Genomic DNA, 15,238 nt, shown 5'->3' with positions numbered 1-15,238 from the left:
TAGCCTATCACTGGGAATTCATATACCAATTATTGCATTATTTTTACGAGAAAGTAAATTTAGTTGTATAGGGCTAATTTAGATAAAAGTGTTTGCCTCATCCTTAATCCACCGGAGCCCTCGTGGTATAATGATTACTTGTTGGACCGTGATCCGCATGGTTGGGCAGTTCAAAACCACTGGTAACTCTATAGGGGAAAGACTGGGCTTTCGATTCCTGTAAAGAGTTAAAAGCCTCACAAAGGAACACACAGGGTGATCACTATGAGTCAGCGTTGACTCTGTCAGTGGATTTGGCTTGGGGTTTTATTCTTAGCCTAAAGAATCTCTTGTTGTAGTTGTAAATCAAACAAAAGCAAGGGTGGTATATTATTTTGAGGGTAGAAAATGGAAGCCTTTTGGCAAATAAATGAAATTTTAGATTGCAGGTATTTCTTCTGAAGTATATAATAAAGTAGCAGCATGTTGACACTGAGATTTTCTCATAAAATTCTCCAGTCCTAGGAAAAGGTTATGAACTATTTTATTTAGTACTTTATTCTCTGCACTGACTTTGTGCTCAACATTTAGGCATACAGTGAAATTTACTTTTTTATTTTGTGAACACAAGTCTCAAGATACCTAATTAAGGGAAATACCACCAAGCTCAATACCTGTAAGTCTACTACTCTGTGTTTGAGCTACTCACATTAAAGGATTACAGGGTTTATATGGAAATTGGCATTAAATCTTTTATAGAAATTTAACTGGGTAAAATGGAAGCCATGGTGATGAAGTTTGTAAAAGGAACTCCTGAACTTCTGTTTTTGTTTGCTTTTTTGGACTTTGCCTGAATTATTATACATTATAAACAAACTGCAAATCAAACTCACTGTCAACAAGTCAATTCCGATCCATGGTGATGCTACAAGGCCAAGTAGTACTGTCTCTGTGGTTCCCAAGACTGTAACTCTACAGGAGTAGAAAGTCTATTTCTCCAGAGGAGCAGCTGCTGGTTTTGAACTTTAATCTTGAAGTTAGCCATCCAGTGCTTAATAGGCTGTTATAAGAGCCCACAAAAATACACTGTAAATGAGGAAATATCCAAAGGAGTATGGTTTTGCTATTCTTACCTACTCTGGTCACTATTTTCTTTTTTTTAAGTTCAGTTATCTTTTTTTTTTTTTACACATTTTATTAGGGGCTCATACACTCTTATCACAATTCATACATATACATACATCAATTGTATAAAGCACATCCATACATTCTTTGCCCTAATCATTTTCAAAGCATTTGCTCTCCACTGTTCGCTATTTTCACGTCTACTTATAGAACCATCAACTGAAGAACTTTCAAGAAGTCTTAAATTTTTGCAGCAGACTAATTTTTACATTTTTAAAAGTATTTTTAATGTAAATAATATGCAAGAATATATTTGACTCTCAAGGCTTAAAATTGTTACTACCTTCCTCTTTATAGAAGACATTTGCTGACCTCTGCTGTAAGTAAAAATGAGCTCAGTCTCTAGCTCTAGTCTCTAGCACCAGTCTGAATGGTTCTGTCCCAGCCACTGGGACGAAGGGCAGCATTTCAAGCCAGTTGGAAGCCCTGCTTCAGTGTTAGTGACTGTCTATAAGTTACATAAGAATGCTATAACAGAAATAATACAAGCCCCAGGAAAAAGTAACTTTAACAACAAATTTTCTCACAGGTTTAGGAGGCAAGAAGTCTGAATTAGAAAGTTTTCTCTCCGGGAGGGGAAGGTCCTTGTCTCTTCAGAATGTTTCCTGATTCCTTGGAGATAGATTCCATGAGGCTTCGCATTAATCTTACCTTACCTGTTTCACTCTCTTTTATATCTTAGATTGATTCAAGATAGACCATACACTAATCCTGCCTCATTAATATAACAAAGACATATCCCCAAAGGGGACTGTAAACACTCCCCTCCTCCCCATACAGAGGTTAGACTATAGCAGCACATTGGATGAGTTGTTTCACTCCAGTTAGGTATTTTGATAAGGGGTTTGCTTTTTGTTTTAATGCAGATGTGTTTGGACAAAGCAGTTGAAGTATTTGTAGAAACACATGTGTAAAACAGACCTTGTTTAAGTAAGCATGTCATTAAACGTATTTTGTCTTGAATCTTCAAACTTCAGTATTTTTAGTGTCCTGATCATGGTGATGGTAAGCTCTAAAACTTGGCTCATGTGTGACTCTCAGCACCAGAAGGAATCATAATCGCCCAGGAGAAAGCAACGTATAGGGAAAGCAGGTTGTCGCAGTAGGGGGAAAGTCAAGCCTAATCCCTAGAGTTTTCCATAAAGAGAATATTAAAATGAAAGCAGTACTTGTGGTGTGCTTAGCTGAGTTTTGTTTTTGAAGTGTCTCCTGTTAAAGGGAAACTCATGAAGAAATCAAACCCAACGCCATTGAGTCAGTCCTGGCAGACTGACAGAAGGACAGAACAGAACTGCTCTTTAAGGGATTTTTCAAGGGTGTAAGTCTTATGAACAGACAGGCTCATCTTTCTCCTGCAGTATGGCTGGTGGGTTTGAACCACTGACTTAGCAGACCAATGCATAAAATGAATAATGAGCCTAGGTTATGTATGTAGGTGGTAGGGGAGGTGTCTTGACTAGAGTGGAAGAATCTTTGGATGATTGTAGAGCAGAATGAGAGAGGACTTTGATTACTAGCTAACCAAATGGGCTCTCATGAAAGTTTTCTGGATGATGAGACTGTCATCTGGGTATTATGATGGCTTCAAAGAGGAACTTAGAAACTGAAGACCACAGTAATACAAAATACCAAAAGCATCTTGATGCTAATGCGAATGGAAGGCTAGGGTTGATTTGCTGAGATGGGGGCAGAGAAAACCAGGGGAAAAGCATATTCTATATGTATTTTACTTTTCCAAATGGCTTGGTTGGATCCCACCTTTTGGAGTTACTACCTTATAACTCTACTTACCACCAAACCATTTTGTGCATCATGTGACTCCATGTTTTGTCTCATTAGATCTGTGGTCTTTGGGAAAGAGAACAGGTTCATGACAGACCCACATCCATCCATGACATGGAAATGCTTAAGAAATAAGAGAAAAGCCATTAAATCCTTGACTTATGATTGTTGAATTTTAAAATACTAAAACAATAATTAAAACCTATGCCAGCATTTGACCTTTGAGCAACATTCATGTGAAATCTTTTTAATTTGCATTATAAGTTAATATGTAGAAGAACTTATCTCAAAATCCTTTACAAATGCAAGAAGCTAGTTTGCTTTTGTATTTTGAATACCCTTAGTCTGTAGCTAATAAAACAAATGTATATGTTTGAGGCATATTTTGAAAATTTCTTGAAGTTGAATTTATTTTAGGACTTTCTCTTAACTTTGGGCTCATTTTTCTTAGCTTGAAAATGACTCGCTAAATTGTCTATTTTCAGTTCTGTGATTAGAAGGCATTAATTTTAAATGAAACAGTATGGTCGTCTTTAGAAAACCGTAAGAGGGCAGTGCACTAAACTTTACTTTTTATGTGCAGACCATGGAAGGGAAGTGGCTATTGTGCATGTTACTGGTCCTTGGAACTGCTGCCATTCAAGCTCACGATGGACACGATGACGACGTGATTGATATTGATGATGACCTGGATGATGTCATTGAGGAGGTAGAAGACTCAAAATCAAAACCAGATAACAGTATTCCTCCATCTCCAAAGGTACGAAACGATTTTAGTCTATTCTATTTTACTCCTTGAGATAATCAAAGTAGGGCAATAAGTCTGGTTCCTTTGCAAGGGAAAGCAGTTTGTTCTCTGACAGACAACTGTAAATTATTTGGATTGAATTCAAGGGCAAGCAATGAAAAGTTTTTTGATAATTGAAAGCAAACCAAGAAAATAAATCCTACTAAGAAAGAAATGTTGACATTTCAATTCCTAATTCATTTTTATACTTTATATAGGTTGTCTACAAAGCTCCAGTTCCAACAGGGGAAGTGTATTTTGCCGATTCCTTTGACAGAGGCAGTCTGTCAGGGTAAGTGTTTCTTAGGAAGGAAGAATCTTGGAGGCAAACGGCATGTAAATATAGTAGGATAATGAGTTCTTTGGTAAGCATGTGTGTGTGTGTTAAACATGTAGGTAATGCTGGCCATTTCTTCCAGCTTCACACGTACAGTTCAGGAGCATTGGTTAGTGTCATCACAGCCCACCGTCACCATTAACCATTCCCAGATTTTGCTGTCTCCCTTATCAAGATACAGACACAGTGTCCCCTAAGTATTGTATTTCCGTCCATGTTCCTCGGCTTTTCGATTAACATTTTATACAGTGAAATGTCTTAGCTATTTCTCTTTTATATTCACATTGTCTGTATCCATTTAGGAAAATGGGTCTAGTTTCCATCCCTTTCTCTCCTCCCCTCTACTCTCCTACGGTTTTGTTCTTTGAGGGGACAAATAAAATGCTCCTCTCCATATATATATTTATTTATTTTTAGGGTAAGAATTATCTGATGAGCTCGTTACTTTTGTTAGAGGCTTATGAGTTAAGTACTCTGCACTATCACTTATATGATAAATTTTAAAAGTTACAAATAGAGTGGCTAAGAATAGATCTTTTTATTAGCAGTTATGCGGTTTCTTTTCTGTGGTAACTCATTTATTTGAATCTGAACTTTGGGGTTTGTCTTAATTACAGGTGGATTTTATCCAAAGCCAAGAAAGATGACACTGATGATGAAATTGCCAAATATGATGGTGAGAATTCTGCTTGGATTGATTTAGATAAACGATTAGGTTGAAGTTTGCCCTTTTGTTTTCATGCTATCTTAAGACTGTTTAAAAAAATGTATATTTTCACACACTTGTCATCTTAGTGATTTTATATTTTACAGTGTCAAAAGCCACTTCATAAGAGCTGTAAGCCCCCAATAAAATGATCTTTAAAATAAATAAAATCACTCTCTGGTTCAATTTTGACCCACAGTGACTTTCATATAGGGTTTCTGAGGCTGGAGATCTTTACAGGAACGACCAGTGGGCTTGGTACTCAGCCTTGTGGTTAACAGTACAGTGCTTTCTATACCATCAGGGCGATTTAATACTCAAGTTGTTTATCACCTACGATTTTGTGTGTTGGAAATGAAAGGTCTTATCTGGGCATTGGGAACATGACTTCTACAGTTTTAACAACAGCAAACATGTTCTTGTATTTGTTAGAGGAGCCCTAACTGCAATTTGTAAGAGCTCGACTACTAACTGAAAGGTGATTAGAAACCCCCAGCTGTTTTGTGGAGAACAGTCTAGGTGATCTGACCCTTAAAGGTCACAGACTTGGAAACCTTTGGGGGCAATTCTACTCTGTTTTACAGGGTTGTTATGCTATGAGTCAGAATCCACCGGATGGCACACAACATTATTTGTCAAATCGATATGTGTTTTAATATCAATAATTTTAACTCATAGATAATTGGAACATAACTATGATTTTGAGAGTGTGATAGACTTTCACAGCCTACAGGTTTTTTTCTTATTTAAAGGATGTCTTTCAAAGGCAGAGTTAAGAAGTGGAACATTTTTGTGTTGTCTTCTAGGAAAGTGGGAGGTAGATGAGATGAAGGAGACAAAGCTTCCAGGAGATAAAGGACTTGTATTGATGTCTCGGGCCAAGCATCATGCCATCTCTGCTAAACTGAACAAGCCCTTCCTGTTTGATAACAAACCTCTCATAGTTCAGTAAGTGATAGTGGGGTGGGGATAGAAGCCTTCTGGGAAGGGTGAGCCCAGAAAGGTGGCGTCAAAGAGACATTATATTCTAGAAGGATGTGTTTGTGGGGAAAAAATTAAGGAGATTTATAAATTTGTATTGACATGTGCATAATTTTCAGGATAGTTAAATAATATTCAGTGATATCTTTTTTTTTAACTTACACAAAAATTGTTTTGAGAACAATGGCCTGTTTTTCCTGATAGCAAATGAGCCTTCTGGATTTTGTAAAAAGTATTTATTAGGAATTTGCATTAAGGCATTCTTTTATTTGTTGTTTTAGGATTAATAAAATACATAACCAAGCTGGGCAAAAAGAGAAATTAAAGTTAATTAAGAGACTCAAATTTGAAATGACCAGGGGGGATTTTCTGCTTTTCTTTCTGACATATTAGGTATGAGGTTAATTTCCAAAACGGAATAGAATGTGGTGGTGCCTATGTGAAACTGCTTTCAAAAACTCCCGAACTCAACCTGGTAGGTACTTTTGTGTTTTAGGTTGCCACCCACAATTATCTTTTTAAAATCTTAGAGGAAAGGAAAATGTTAAAAGACCTGTGAAAATAGAGGCCTCCCATGTTGATTAAATATTTGTGGAGGCTTTGGAATGCTGTCTTTTATTTGAAATTCAATTGGGACATGAATTTCAAAGCTGGTACCAATTATTTCTGTTTTATAACTGCTTTCGGTTCTGTGAAATTTCTGGTTCAGCAAACATTGCTTTGTTTCATGAAAGAAGGGGTAATCATATACATAACTTGAGCTGATGCCAGGGGCTTAGGTGGAGAACAAATGTTTTGAGAATGATGAGGGCAATGGATGTACAAATGTGCTTTACACAATTGACGTATGTATGGATTGTGATAAGAGTTGTATGAGCCCCCAATAAAATGATTTTTAAAATCATGCATAACTTTATTATAACACTTAATAGTTTCTTATTTTTAAATTTCCTGATAATTGCTGGTATGAGAATAAGCCTCATAAAGGAACCGGCTTTTTCTTTAGTTGCAGCAGTAGTTTATTGGAATTTTATAAGAGGAAAAAACAAACTTTGTAAAGATTGCTTTTGAATACTCTTGACTTAATTAAAATAACTGTTTTTTTGTCTTTAAAGGATCAGTTTCATGACAAGACACCTTATACGATTATGTTTGGCCCAGATAAATGTGGAGAGGACTATAAATTGCACTTCATTTTCCGACACAAAAACCCGAAGACGGGTGTATATGAAGAAAAACATGCTAAGAGGCCAGATGCAGATCTGAAGTCCTACTTTACGGATAAAAAAACACATCTGTTTACATTAAGTAAGAAAAACTCAGGATGGGGTTTCGTTGGAATTAAGCATTTGCCATCCATTAATTTAAAGATGACATGTAGAGAAAATCCAAGCCTGCAAATCAGAAAGGAGTCATATGTCTTACTGATGAAATGAGCTTCATTTGTCAGAACTAAAAGAAGCTGTTCTTGGTTGAAACAAGGGGGGGTTGGTTGGTTGTCTAAACTTGGATGATGTCACTTGCTAGCTAACCCATTTGTGTCAAGCCAGTGGTTAGTTTATGCACCTTTGGTGTTTACAGTTGTTTTTGATGATCATAAGTGAACTTTGTTTTTGGTTTTTAAAAATTTAAACCGTCATTTGTAGTGTTTGGAAAGTAGGAGAACTAGGATTTAGTTTTCTTAGCTAAAGTCCTGTAGTACGTTCAAGGCTACTTCATGCTTGCATGATGCTTCCCTCTATTAGAAGTTGTCGACTTTTTGTGCTGTAGTAAAGAGAACTTGAGATGAGTGATTAACCTTTATGTTGCGTTTATTTTATTTCAGTCTTGAATCCAGATAATACTTTTGAGATATTAGTTGACCAGTCGGTTGTGAACAGTGGCAGTCTGCTGAATGATATGACTCCACCTGTAAATCCTTCACGAGAAATTGAAGACCCAGAAGACCGGAAGCCAGAGGACTGGGATGAAAGACCCAAAATACCAGACCCAGATGCTGTCAAGCCAGATGAATGGTAAGTCTTTGGGGCCTGTCTTTGTTGGGAAGCATTTTGCATATTCCATGTGATTAGCACAACCAAATGTTGATTGGCTAAGAGCTAATATTTTCAGTTAGCTCTGCTATAGTTTGAACTATAAGGGGAAAAGTCTACTGTAGCTGAGGGGGGTCATAGTGATCATCTGGATGGCATCACTGTTTTGTTTGGCCTCTGGTAGTTCATATGACAGTTGGACTGCCCCATAGATATTCCTAGGCTGTGATCTTTACCAGAGCAGATCATTAGGACCTACCCGTGTGTGATAGGAGAGAGGTACTGCAAGAAACCTGGAAACCAGTTTTCCCGCTAGGTGAGCATTGAGCAACTTGCTCTGAGTTAGTACACCCAGTGACCTCTCTTGGAAAGGTTCTCTTTGGTTACAATGAATTTTTCATAAAAACAATTTTGCTCAAACCTTGTTTTTTGTGATGGCCAATATAAGAATAGAGTGTGGCTGTGAAATTTTGTTTCCTGCTTGGGAAAAATGCCACAGAAACTTGTGATGCTGAACACAGCTATCAGAAAAACTGAAGTGTATGAGTGGTTCTCTCGTTTGAAAAAAGGTGAAATGTCAGTTGATAACAAACCTCATTGTGGACATCTGTCAACTTCTCAAACAGACGAAAATGTCAGCTCCGTAGTGTATTTGGAGCTCTTTCCACTAGGTCAGACTGTTATTCATGCTTCTGTTGAGAGTTTCTGAAAAGAATGCATAACCATGTGTGACAAAAAAGATTTTGTGACAGATGGGGGACTGGTTTTGCCACCACAACAATGCACTTGCTTACACAGCCATCTCAGTACGCCAATTTTTGGCACAAACACTACTTGCCTCTCTTGGCCCACACTCCTAATTCACCTGACATTCTGTGCAACTTCTTTTTGTTTCCTTGAATGAAGAGGGACATGAAAGGACAAGGACTTGATGGCATAGAAGAGGTGAATAAAAAAAAATGAGAGATGATGTCAGCAACTCATCCAAACAGATGAGTTTGGAAAATGTTTTTCCAAGAATAGAATCGCAGATTTGACAAATGTGTTAAGTGTTGTAATGGAGAGTACTTTGAATGAGATGTGGTTGTTTTGTTGAAAAAAAGTTAAGTAATAGCTTTTTGAGGAGCGGGGGGGATTCTGGTACTCCCTTGTCGGTTCAAATTCCCTATCTCAGTAGCCAAATGTTTAACCTTTGTGTCACAAGAATTCTTGAAAATTATTTAAACTGTGAAATACTGGAATTATATTTTGATATTTTTTAAGAATCTACCTTTTTCCTATTTATCTATAAACAGTACTCAATCAATCCCTGCTCTATGCTGAGCAATGATATACGACAAATCAAAAGGATATCTGTCTGCACAGAGCTCTAATCTAGTTGTGAATCAGCTGAGTCAGTAAAATGGCCTGGGAGCCATTAGCAGATGTTCCTGGGTGATAAGAGCACTGAGTGTCATCAGATTTGAGACTTGGAGGCAGGAGAAAAGTAACATAAGTGGTGATGGTGGGGAATGTATATATATACATATGATCATTTAGCTGATAAAAAATAAAAATCCAGAATACGTAAGAAACTCCTCTAACTAAAGACATTAATATATATTCAGACATTTATATCCATATATTCAGATATTAATGTCTTGTTAGTTAGAGGAGTTTCTTACGTATTCTGGATTTTTAAATTTTTTTTATCAGCTAAATGATTTGAAAATATTTTAGGATGAACTATTTAAAATTTTGATGCTATTGTAAGACCTAAATATTTTTGGTTTGCCTTGTGTCCGTTTCAAAAAATGGGATCACACTGTAATTCTATGACCAGTGTTGTTATTCTTGGCCTTTTCTGAAGGGATGAAGATGCCCCTGCTAAGATTCCAGATGTGGAGGCCACGAAACCTGAAGGCTGGTTAGATAATGAGCCAGAGTATATACCTGATCCAGATGCAGAGAAACCAGACGATTGGTAAGAGCTCTAGTTAACTTTTAATTGTCTGTTTCTTTTGTAGTGAAAGAATTTCCATAGATAGCCTGATGTCCAAATCCATGTGTATAGCTTGAGAAATTTAATTACCTTATAAAATATGGTAAAATATGCAATTCTCAACAAAAGATATCATTACTGAAATGTAAAAGCTAAGAGAAGAGTTGGTAACTTGTTATTTATGCCTTCACAGGGATGAAGATATGGATGGAGAATGGGAGGCTCCTCAGATTGCCAACCCGAAATGTGAGTCGGCCCCTGGGTGTGGTACCTGGCAGCGGCCTATGATTGACAACCCCAATTACAAGGGTAAATGGAAGCCTCCCATGATTGACAACCCTAACTACCAGGTTTGTGCCTCTTGCTGGTTGATCTGTTATCATTAAGTTGGAGAGAGTTGACATATGGCTCCATGACCACAGAGATTAAATCTTAAGTTGGGAGAGAATGACTTTCATTGTTGCTTTATAATTAAGTTCAAAAAGAAAAAGGAAACGGGTGATTTGGGTACTCTGTTATTGGGTTGTGGGTATGCTTCATTTCCCGGTTCAAATCTCATGATTGGCAAGTCTGTGCAATATGATAGAAAGAAAGTTGTGATGTGACTCAGGGCTTCAACGATGGCAAGCCAGCTCATGGCTTGATCTCTTAGTATCTTCTGCTGTAGAAGATCTGAGACTCAAGTGAGACAGTAAAAATAGAAGTGTTTCAAATCTTCAAACTTGTATGAGAATGAGCCATTCAGAGCCTTGTTTCTTCTTTTTCCACCCTAGTAAAATTATGTTTCAGTCACTAGTTTTCACATTCTCAAACTTAAATCATGGAAAGTGGGTCTTTCTAGATACATGCACTATAGTTTTGTTTTTTTTCCATTGTGCAAACGATAAGATCAATGTAAGAACTGTCTTTATCTGTTGGTCATTTAGATGGACTGTCATTTATTGTCTCTATCTTCAGTGTTGTAGTAATCACCTTTCCCAGTTTCAGGGGTGTGTGCTGAGTGTTTCTGTAGGGAGGTAACAGTCATGAAACTGCTGGCTGGAGGTGCTTTAAGTTTTAGGTCACCACTGAAAAAGCCCATACTGATTTATGCTACTATTCCCATCATCATTTGATAGAGTAGAGGCTCCCGGATTGGTCCATGCAGAGGGATGTGGTGGTTTTTGAACCAAGGTCATGAATGGTATTGGGAAAAAATGTAGTTGGAGTCTAGAAACTCTTATATAGGGTATGCAAAACACTGCACATGCTGCTTGGCACTCCACTAGCATTTATTCCGTTCTTTCTGATGCTCACTTAAACGTCATGAAATTTCCATTATTTATATTGGTCTTACAGAATTCATCATATAGAAAGCTCAATTGAAATGTTGGTGCTTTTCTGAAAAACACTCCCCCCTCCTCCCCATTCCCTAGGGAATCTGGAAACCCAGAAAAATACCAAATCCTGATTTCTTTGAAGATCTGGAACCTTTCAAAATGACTCCTTTTAGTGCTGTTGGTTTGGAGCTGTGGTCCATGACCTCCGACATTTTTTTTGACAATTTTATCATTTCTGGTGATCGAAGAGTGGCTGATGATTGGGCCAATGATGGATGGGGCCTGAAGAAGGCTGCTGATGGGGCTGCTGAGGTTTGTGCTTGCGCCTTTTTGTTTTTGAGTCTTTTTTACTATAGGTAACTAGTTGCTGTTTTTGTGAAAAGTTCTCTTAGGTTTTGTGTTCTCCCTTACATAAAAAAATGTGTCAATAAGTTGATTGCTACAGACAAAATAGTGGGTTTTTGGACATGATTTCATTGATTTAATATAGCTTTCAACTATTTATAAATGGGGTGTATTTTAATGTGCTCTTAGATATTGAACCTTGGTTTTTCCCAGTATGTGGAATTTTAAAACTATTGACCATATGGCAGAGCTGGGAATTAAATTGAAAAGCTCTGGACAGACACTGAGATAAAGAAATAACTTATTCTTTCACTGCTAAAGAAACCAACTTTCCCACTTATAAAAAGGCAAAGACCTCCATGAAAATGGAAGTTTTGTCCGATTCCCTTTGTACCTAAAAACAAGCAAACAAACAAAAATGAAAAGGGAGGTGCTCAAGTGAGTAGTGTTATGCAGTTGTTGAACAGTGAGACATAGTAGCCTGTATTTGGTGTCAAAAAAACAGAACTTGTAATCTGTGCTGTCTTGTCTCTCAGCCAGGAGTCATGAGACAGATGATGGAGGCAGCTGAGGAGCGCCCATGGCTTTGGGTGGTCTACATTCTGACTGTTGCCCTACCCGTGTTTCTCGTTATCCTTTTCTGTTGCTCTGGAAAGGTAGGCATTTTCTTTGGAATCACTTTTAGAAAGATTTCTTTTGATTTAGTTAAAAATAAATACAATATATTACCTCAAGTTTCTCTGCAACAAGTCAGTAATGGCTGAGCCAAATTTGGTGTTGCCAAATAAAAGTGTGAAGGTTTGATTCACTAATCCTCACTGGTCATCTATTGTGCCCAGATGTAAGTAAAATCTATAGCCCTTCAGTTTCTAGTGTTTTTTAAGACCTCCTCATAATTAATACAGCTTTCTGAAAAATAAACTTTGATTTGAAAGCAGCCCTCTGGGCACAGACAAGGCTTTTACTTCTAGCATAGCTGTTTCTATTCTTACACCTTTGTAATTTAATCTTTCATTTCTTATCCCTTGCCATCCTTAGTCTCCCATAAAACACATGGTGGAATTACCGTATATACTCCAGTATGAGCTGACCCAAATATCAGCCCAGGCACCCAATTTTACCATAAAAATATGCGGAAAAACTCTGCTTATACACGAGTTTATAGGTACTTGAGCTTTAATGTTAGTTTTCCTTGTTTTGCCCTTGTTGCATGAAGCCATGTTTTTAAATGGCACTTTTGTTTAGACTCTCTATTCTTACTAAGTGAAGATTCTTTTTACATTTGGGACACACTATAGTAGACTCAAAGTTCATTTTTGACTTTACTGTTTTTCCTGCTTTGATGTCGCCTACACCTCTCTAACAGATAGAAGAAAAACTCCATGAGGAGAGCAACGATAAACAACTCATTTCTTTATCTCCTTCCCATGTGGAACCTGTGCAGACCTTACTCCATAGCTACTCAGTAATTATATGATCATGTTCTGTGAAAATGTGAATAAAACTATTGCACTTTCGGGAATATTTTAGAAACAGTCTGGTGCTATGGAGTATAAGAAGACTGATGCTCCTCAACCAGATGTGAAGGAGGAAGAAGAGAAGGAAGAAGAAAAAGACAAGGGAGATGGAGATGAGGAAGAGGAAGGTGATGAAAAACTTGGTAAGTCGTCAGATTGCCCAAATCTAATATAAGCCATGATCCTAAGATGATGTCTCAGATACTCAGAAGCATGTTAAAGTAAAAATTGTTTTATTAGACTTTTGAGGTGTGTTTTAATATTAATAATCTAACACTGCTCTCCAGGGCCTAATATATATGCTTTTAAAAAATAATTTAATAAATATATTCTTATATATTTAAATATTTAATCACTTCTTTTTTAGAAAAACAAAAAAGTGATGCTGAAGAAGATGGTGGCACGGCCAGTCAAGAGGAGGAAGATAGAAAACCTAAAGCAGAGGTAAAAATGAAAGCGGGGAGGAGTAAGCTTTGTATTTTAAGCAACTAAATGGAAAGCATGTTCAAAATAAGGGTGATTATCATAGATTGATTTACAATGGCTATGGCAATTACATTTTGTTAGGCTAATTACATAAAAATTGAATCCTTGGGATGTAGGCCAACACTTTAGTTGGTAATTTCAAGCTACCTTTGAATCTCAAAATAATTTTTTATGCTGAAAAATGTTCTTTTGGAATCAAAGTTTTAGGGGACAAAGCTAATTAATAAATAATGCACTTTCTAAGATGGAGTTTGAGGTTATTTTTGGACAGTTCTGTCAGTCTCCTGTACCATTCCTCCCTCTTGCCCTTACACTTTTTGGGGGGTACTAGTCACTTTTTTCTAAACGCTTCATTCTTATTGTCCATAGCTTCATACATTTGATAGTGGCTGCCCATTAGTTTGTTCTTGGCTAAGCACTGTTCCAAGGGTTTGTCATGTATCAGGAGACTAATACCTTAACTTCGGGAAGCTGAAGTCCAAGTAGGGGAAACAGACAACAAACTTTTAAGGAAATAGAAGACATAGAATGTTAGGATGTGATTGTCAGCAGAGGAAAAGGAGAGAGAAAGGTATTGGAAGTACTAAAGGTGGCTGGTTAGACCTCATTAGAAGATGACATTGAGCAAAGATTTGAAGGGAAGTGAGAGTACCTGCCGTGGGGAGCTCAGTGAGTAGAAAGGAGAACAGTCAGTACACAGGCTCTAAGAAGTCGTCCAGAGGGCCCGTACGGCCACTAGAGTGAGAGGGAGTCGAAAGAAGAGAGGAGAGGCTGTTGGCTAAGAATACTCTCAAGGACTTGGATAGACACTAGCTGTAACCGTGGGCTTGGACATAACATTATTGAGTGGTACAGGTTTAGGCAATGTTTAATTCACAACATAGGGTTGTTATGAGTTAGAGCTGACTCATTGGGTCCTAATAACAACTTGGACCACTTTTGGGACGTGTTTTCTCCTAGTTAAGTGAGTAGAAGAGTGATGTAGTTTGATTATTCTGGCTGCTGTGCGTTCTTTAGATCAGATAGACAAAGACCAATTACTAGGCCCCCTGTAAGCATTCTAAAGATATGATGGCTTTGAGCAGGGTAATGGGAGTCGGGGAACAGAGGACTAGGTGAGTTTCTGGATCTAGATTTTCTAATGGATTAATAATAAAGTAATTGGAGTCTTGGTTTGAACAGGGGAAGATTGGAGTTGCTGATAGTGTTTTATGTTGAAACCCAGCCTGGCACACGGCTCATTGCCACTTGTCCCTTTCTTAAATGTTGACTGTCCCCTAAATCATTACTAATGTTATCATATCCACCCTTTTCTTTCAGACATGCCCTTTCCAGCATTTGTGTTGCAGTCTGACCCTCCCATAAAACTACCAGTTCTCTTTCCAAGTGCCACAGTTCTGCCCTTCGATTGCTAAGCCAGAGCTTGTCATATTCTTGGTGATATTTTCTGTAGATGTGGTCTGTTTCAACTAGGACGCAGAGTTCTTAAAGGCTCTCACATACTTTCTATGTCTCATAAACGAAGTTGCCCGGCACACAAAAAGTTAACTCTGGAGAAGCCATGGTCTTGTAGTGCTTACAGGTTGAGATGCTAACTGCACGGTTAGCAGTTTGAAGCCACCACCCACTCTGCTGAGAAAGATGAGTGGAGTCTTTCTGCTCCTATTAAGTTAGTCTTGGCTTCTATGCTGTCTATAAGGGTTGCTCTGAGTCGGGAACGAACTCAGTAACTGCAAGTTTGGTTTTTGGTTTGAGGTTTAAGGAACCCTGGTGGCGTATTGGACTACACTATGAGTTAGA

General features: G+C 37.7%; 1 protein-coding gene across 2 annotated transcripts in view; it reads left to right on the top strand.

The window, feature by feature from the left end:
• CANX (calnexin) overlaps nucleotides 1–15,238 on the top strand; it is a 36,146-nt gene that overhangs the window by 18,848 nt on the left and 2,060 nt on the right. For both annotated transcript variants that reach the window (XM_075542110.1, XM_075542111.1), the window contains 13 exons: nucleotides 3,530–3,706; nucleotides 3,952–4,025; nucleotides 4,688–4,746; nucleotides 5,583–5,724; nucleotides 6,151–6,232; nucleotides 6,873–7,065; nucleotides 7,583–7,772; nucleotides 9,640–9,753; nucleotides 9,965–10,121; nucleotides 11,187–11,402; nucleotides 11,972–12,091; nucleotides 12,966–13,095; nucleotides 13,320–13,396. In XM_075542110.1, the coding sequence (XP_075398225.1) occupies nucleotides 3,533–3,706; nucleotides 3,952–4,025; nucleotides 4,688–4,746; nucleotides 5,583–5,724; nucleotides 6,151–6,232; nucleotides 6,873–7,065; nucleotides 7,583–7,772; nucleotides 9,640–9,753; nucleotides 9,965–10,121; nucleotides 11,187–11,402; nucleotides 11,972–12,091; nucleotides 12,966–13,095; nucleotides 13,320–13,396 (1,728 nt within the window). In that variant the 5' untranslated portion in view covers nucleotides 3,530–3,532. The remainder of the gene's footprint in view (nucleotides 1–3,529; nucleotides 3,707–3,951; nucleotides 4,026–4,687; nucleotides 4,747–5,582; nucleotides 5,725–6,150; nucleotides 6,233–6,872; nucleotides 7,066–7,582; nucleotides 7,773–9,639; nucleotides 9,754–9,964; nucleotides 10,122–11,186; nucleotides 11,403–11,971; nucleotides 12,092–12,965; nucleotides 13,096–13,319; nucleotides 13,397–15,238) is intronic.

This window comes from Tenrec ecaudatus, chromosome 2 (genome assembly GCF_050624435.1).
Source record: "Tenrec ecaudatus isolate mTenEca1 chromosome 2, mTenEca1.hap1, whole genome shotgun sequence".
Classification (NCBI taxonomy): domain Eukaryota; kingdom Metazoa; phylum Chordata; class Mammalia; order Afrosoricida; family Tenrecidae; genus Tenrec; species Tenrec ecaudatus.
The sequence above is the reverse complement of the archived record's forward strand: the minus strand, read 5'-3'. Positions and strand labels throughout refer to the sequence as shown.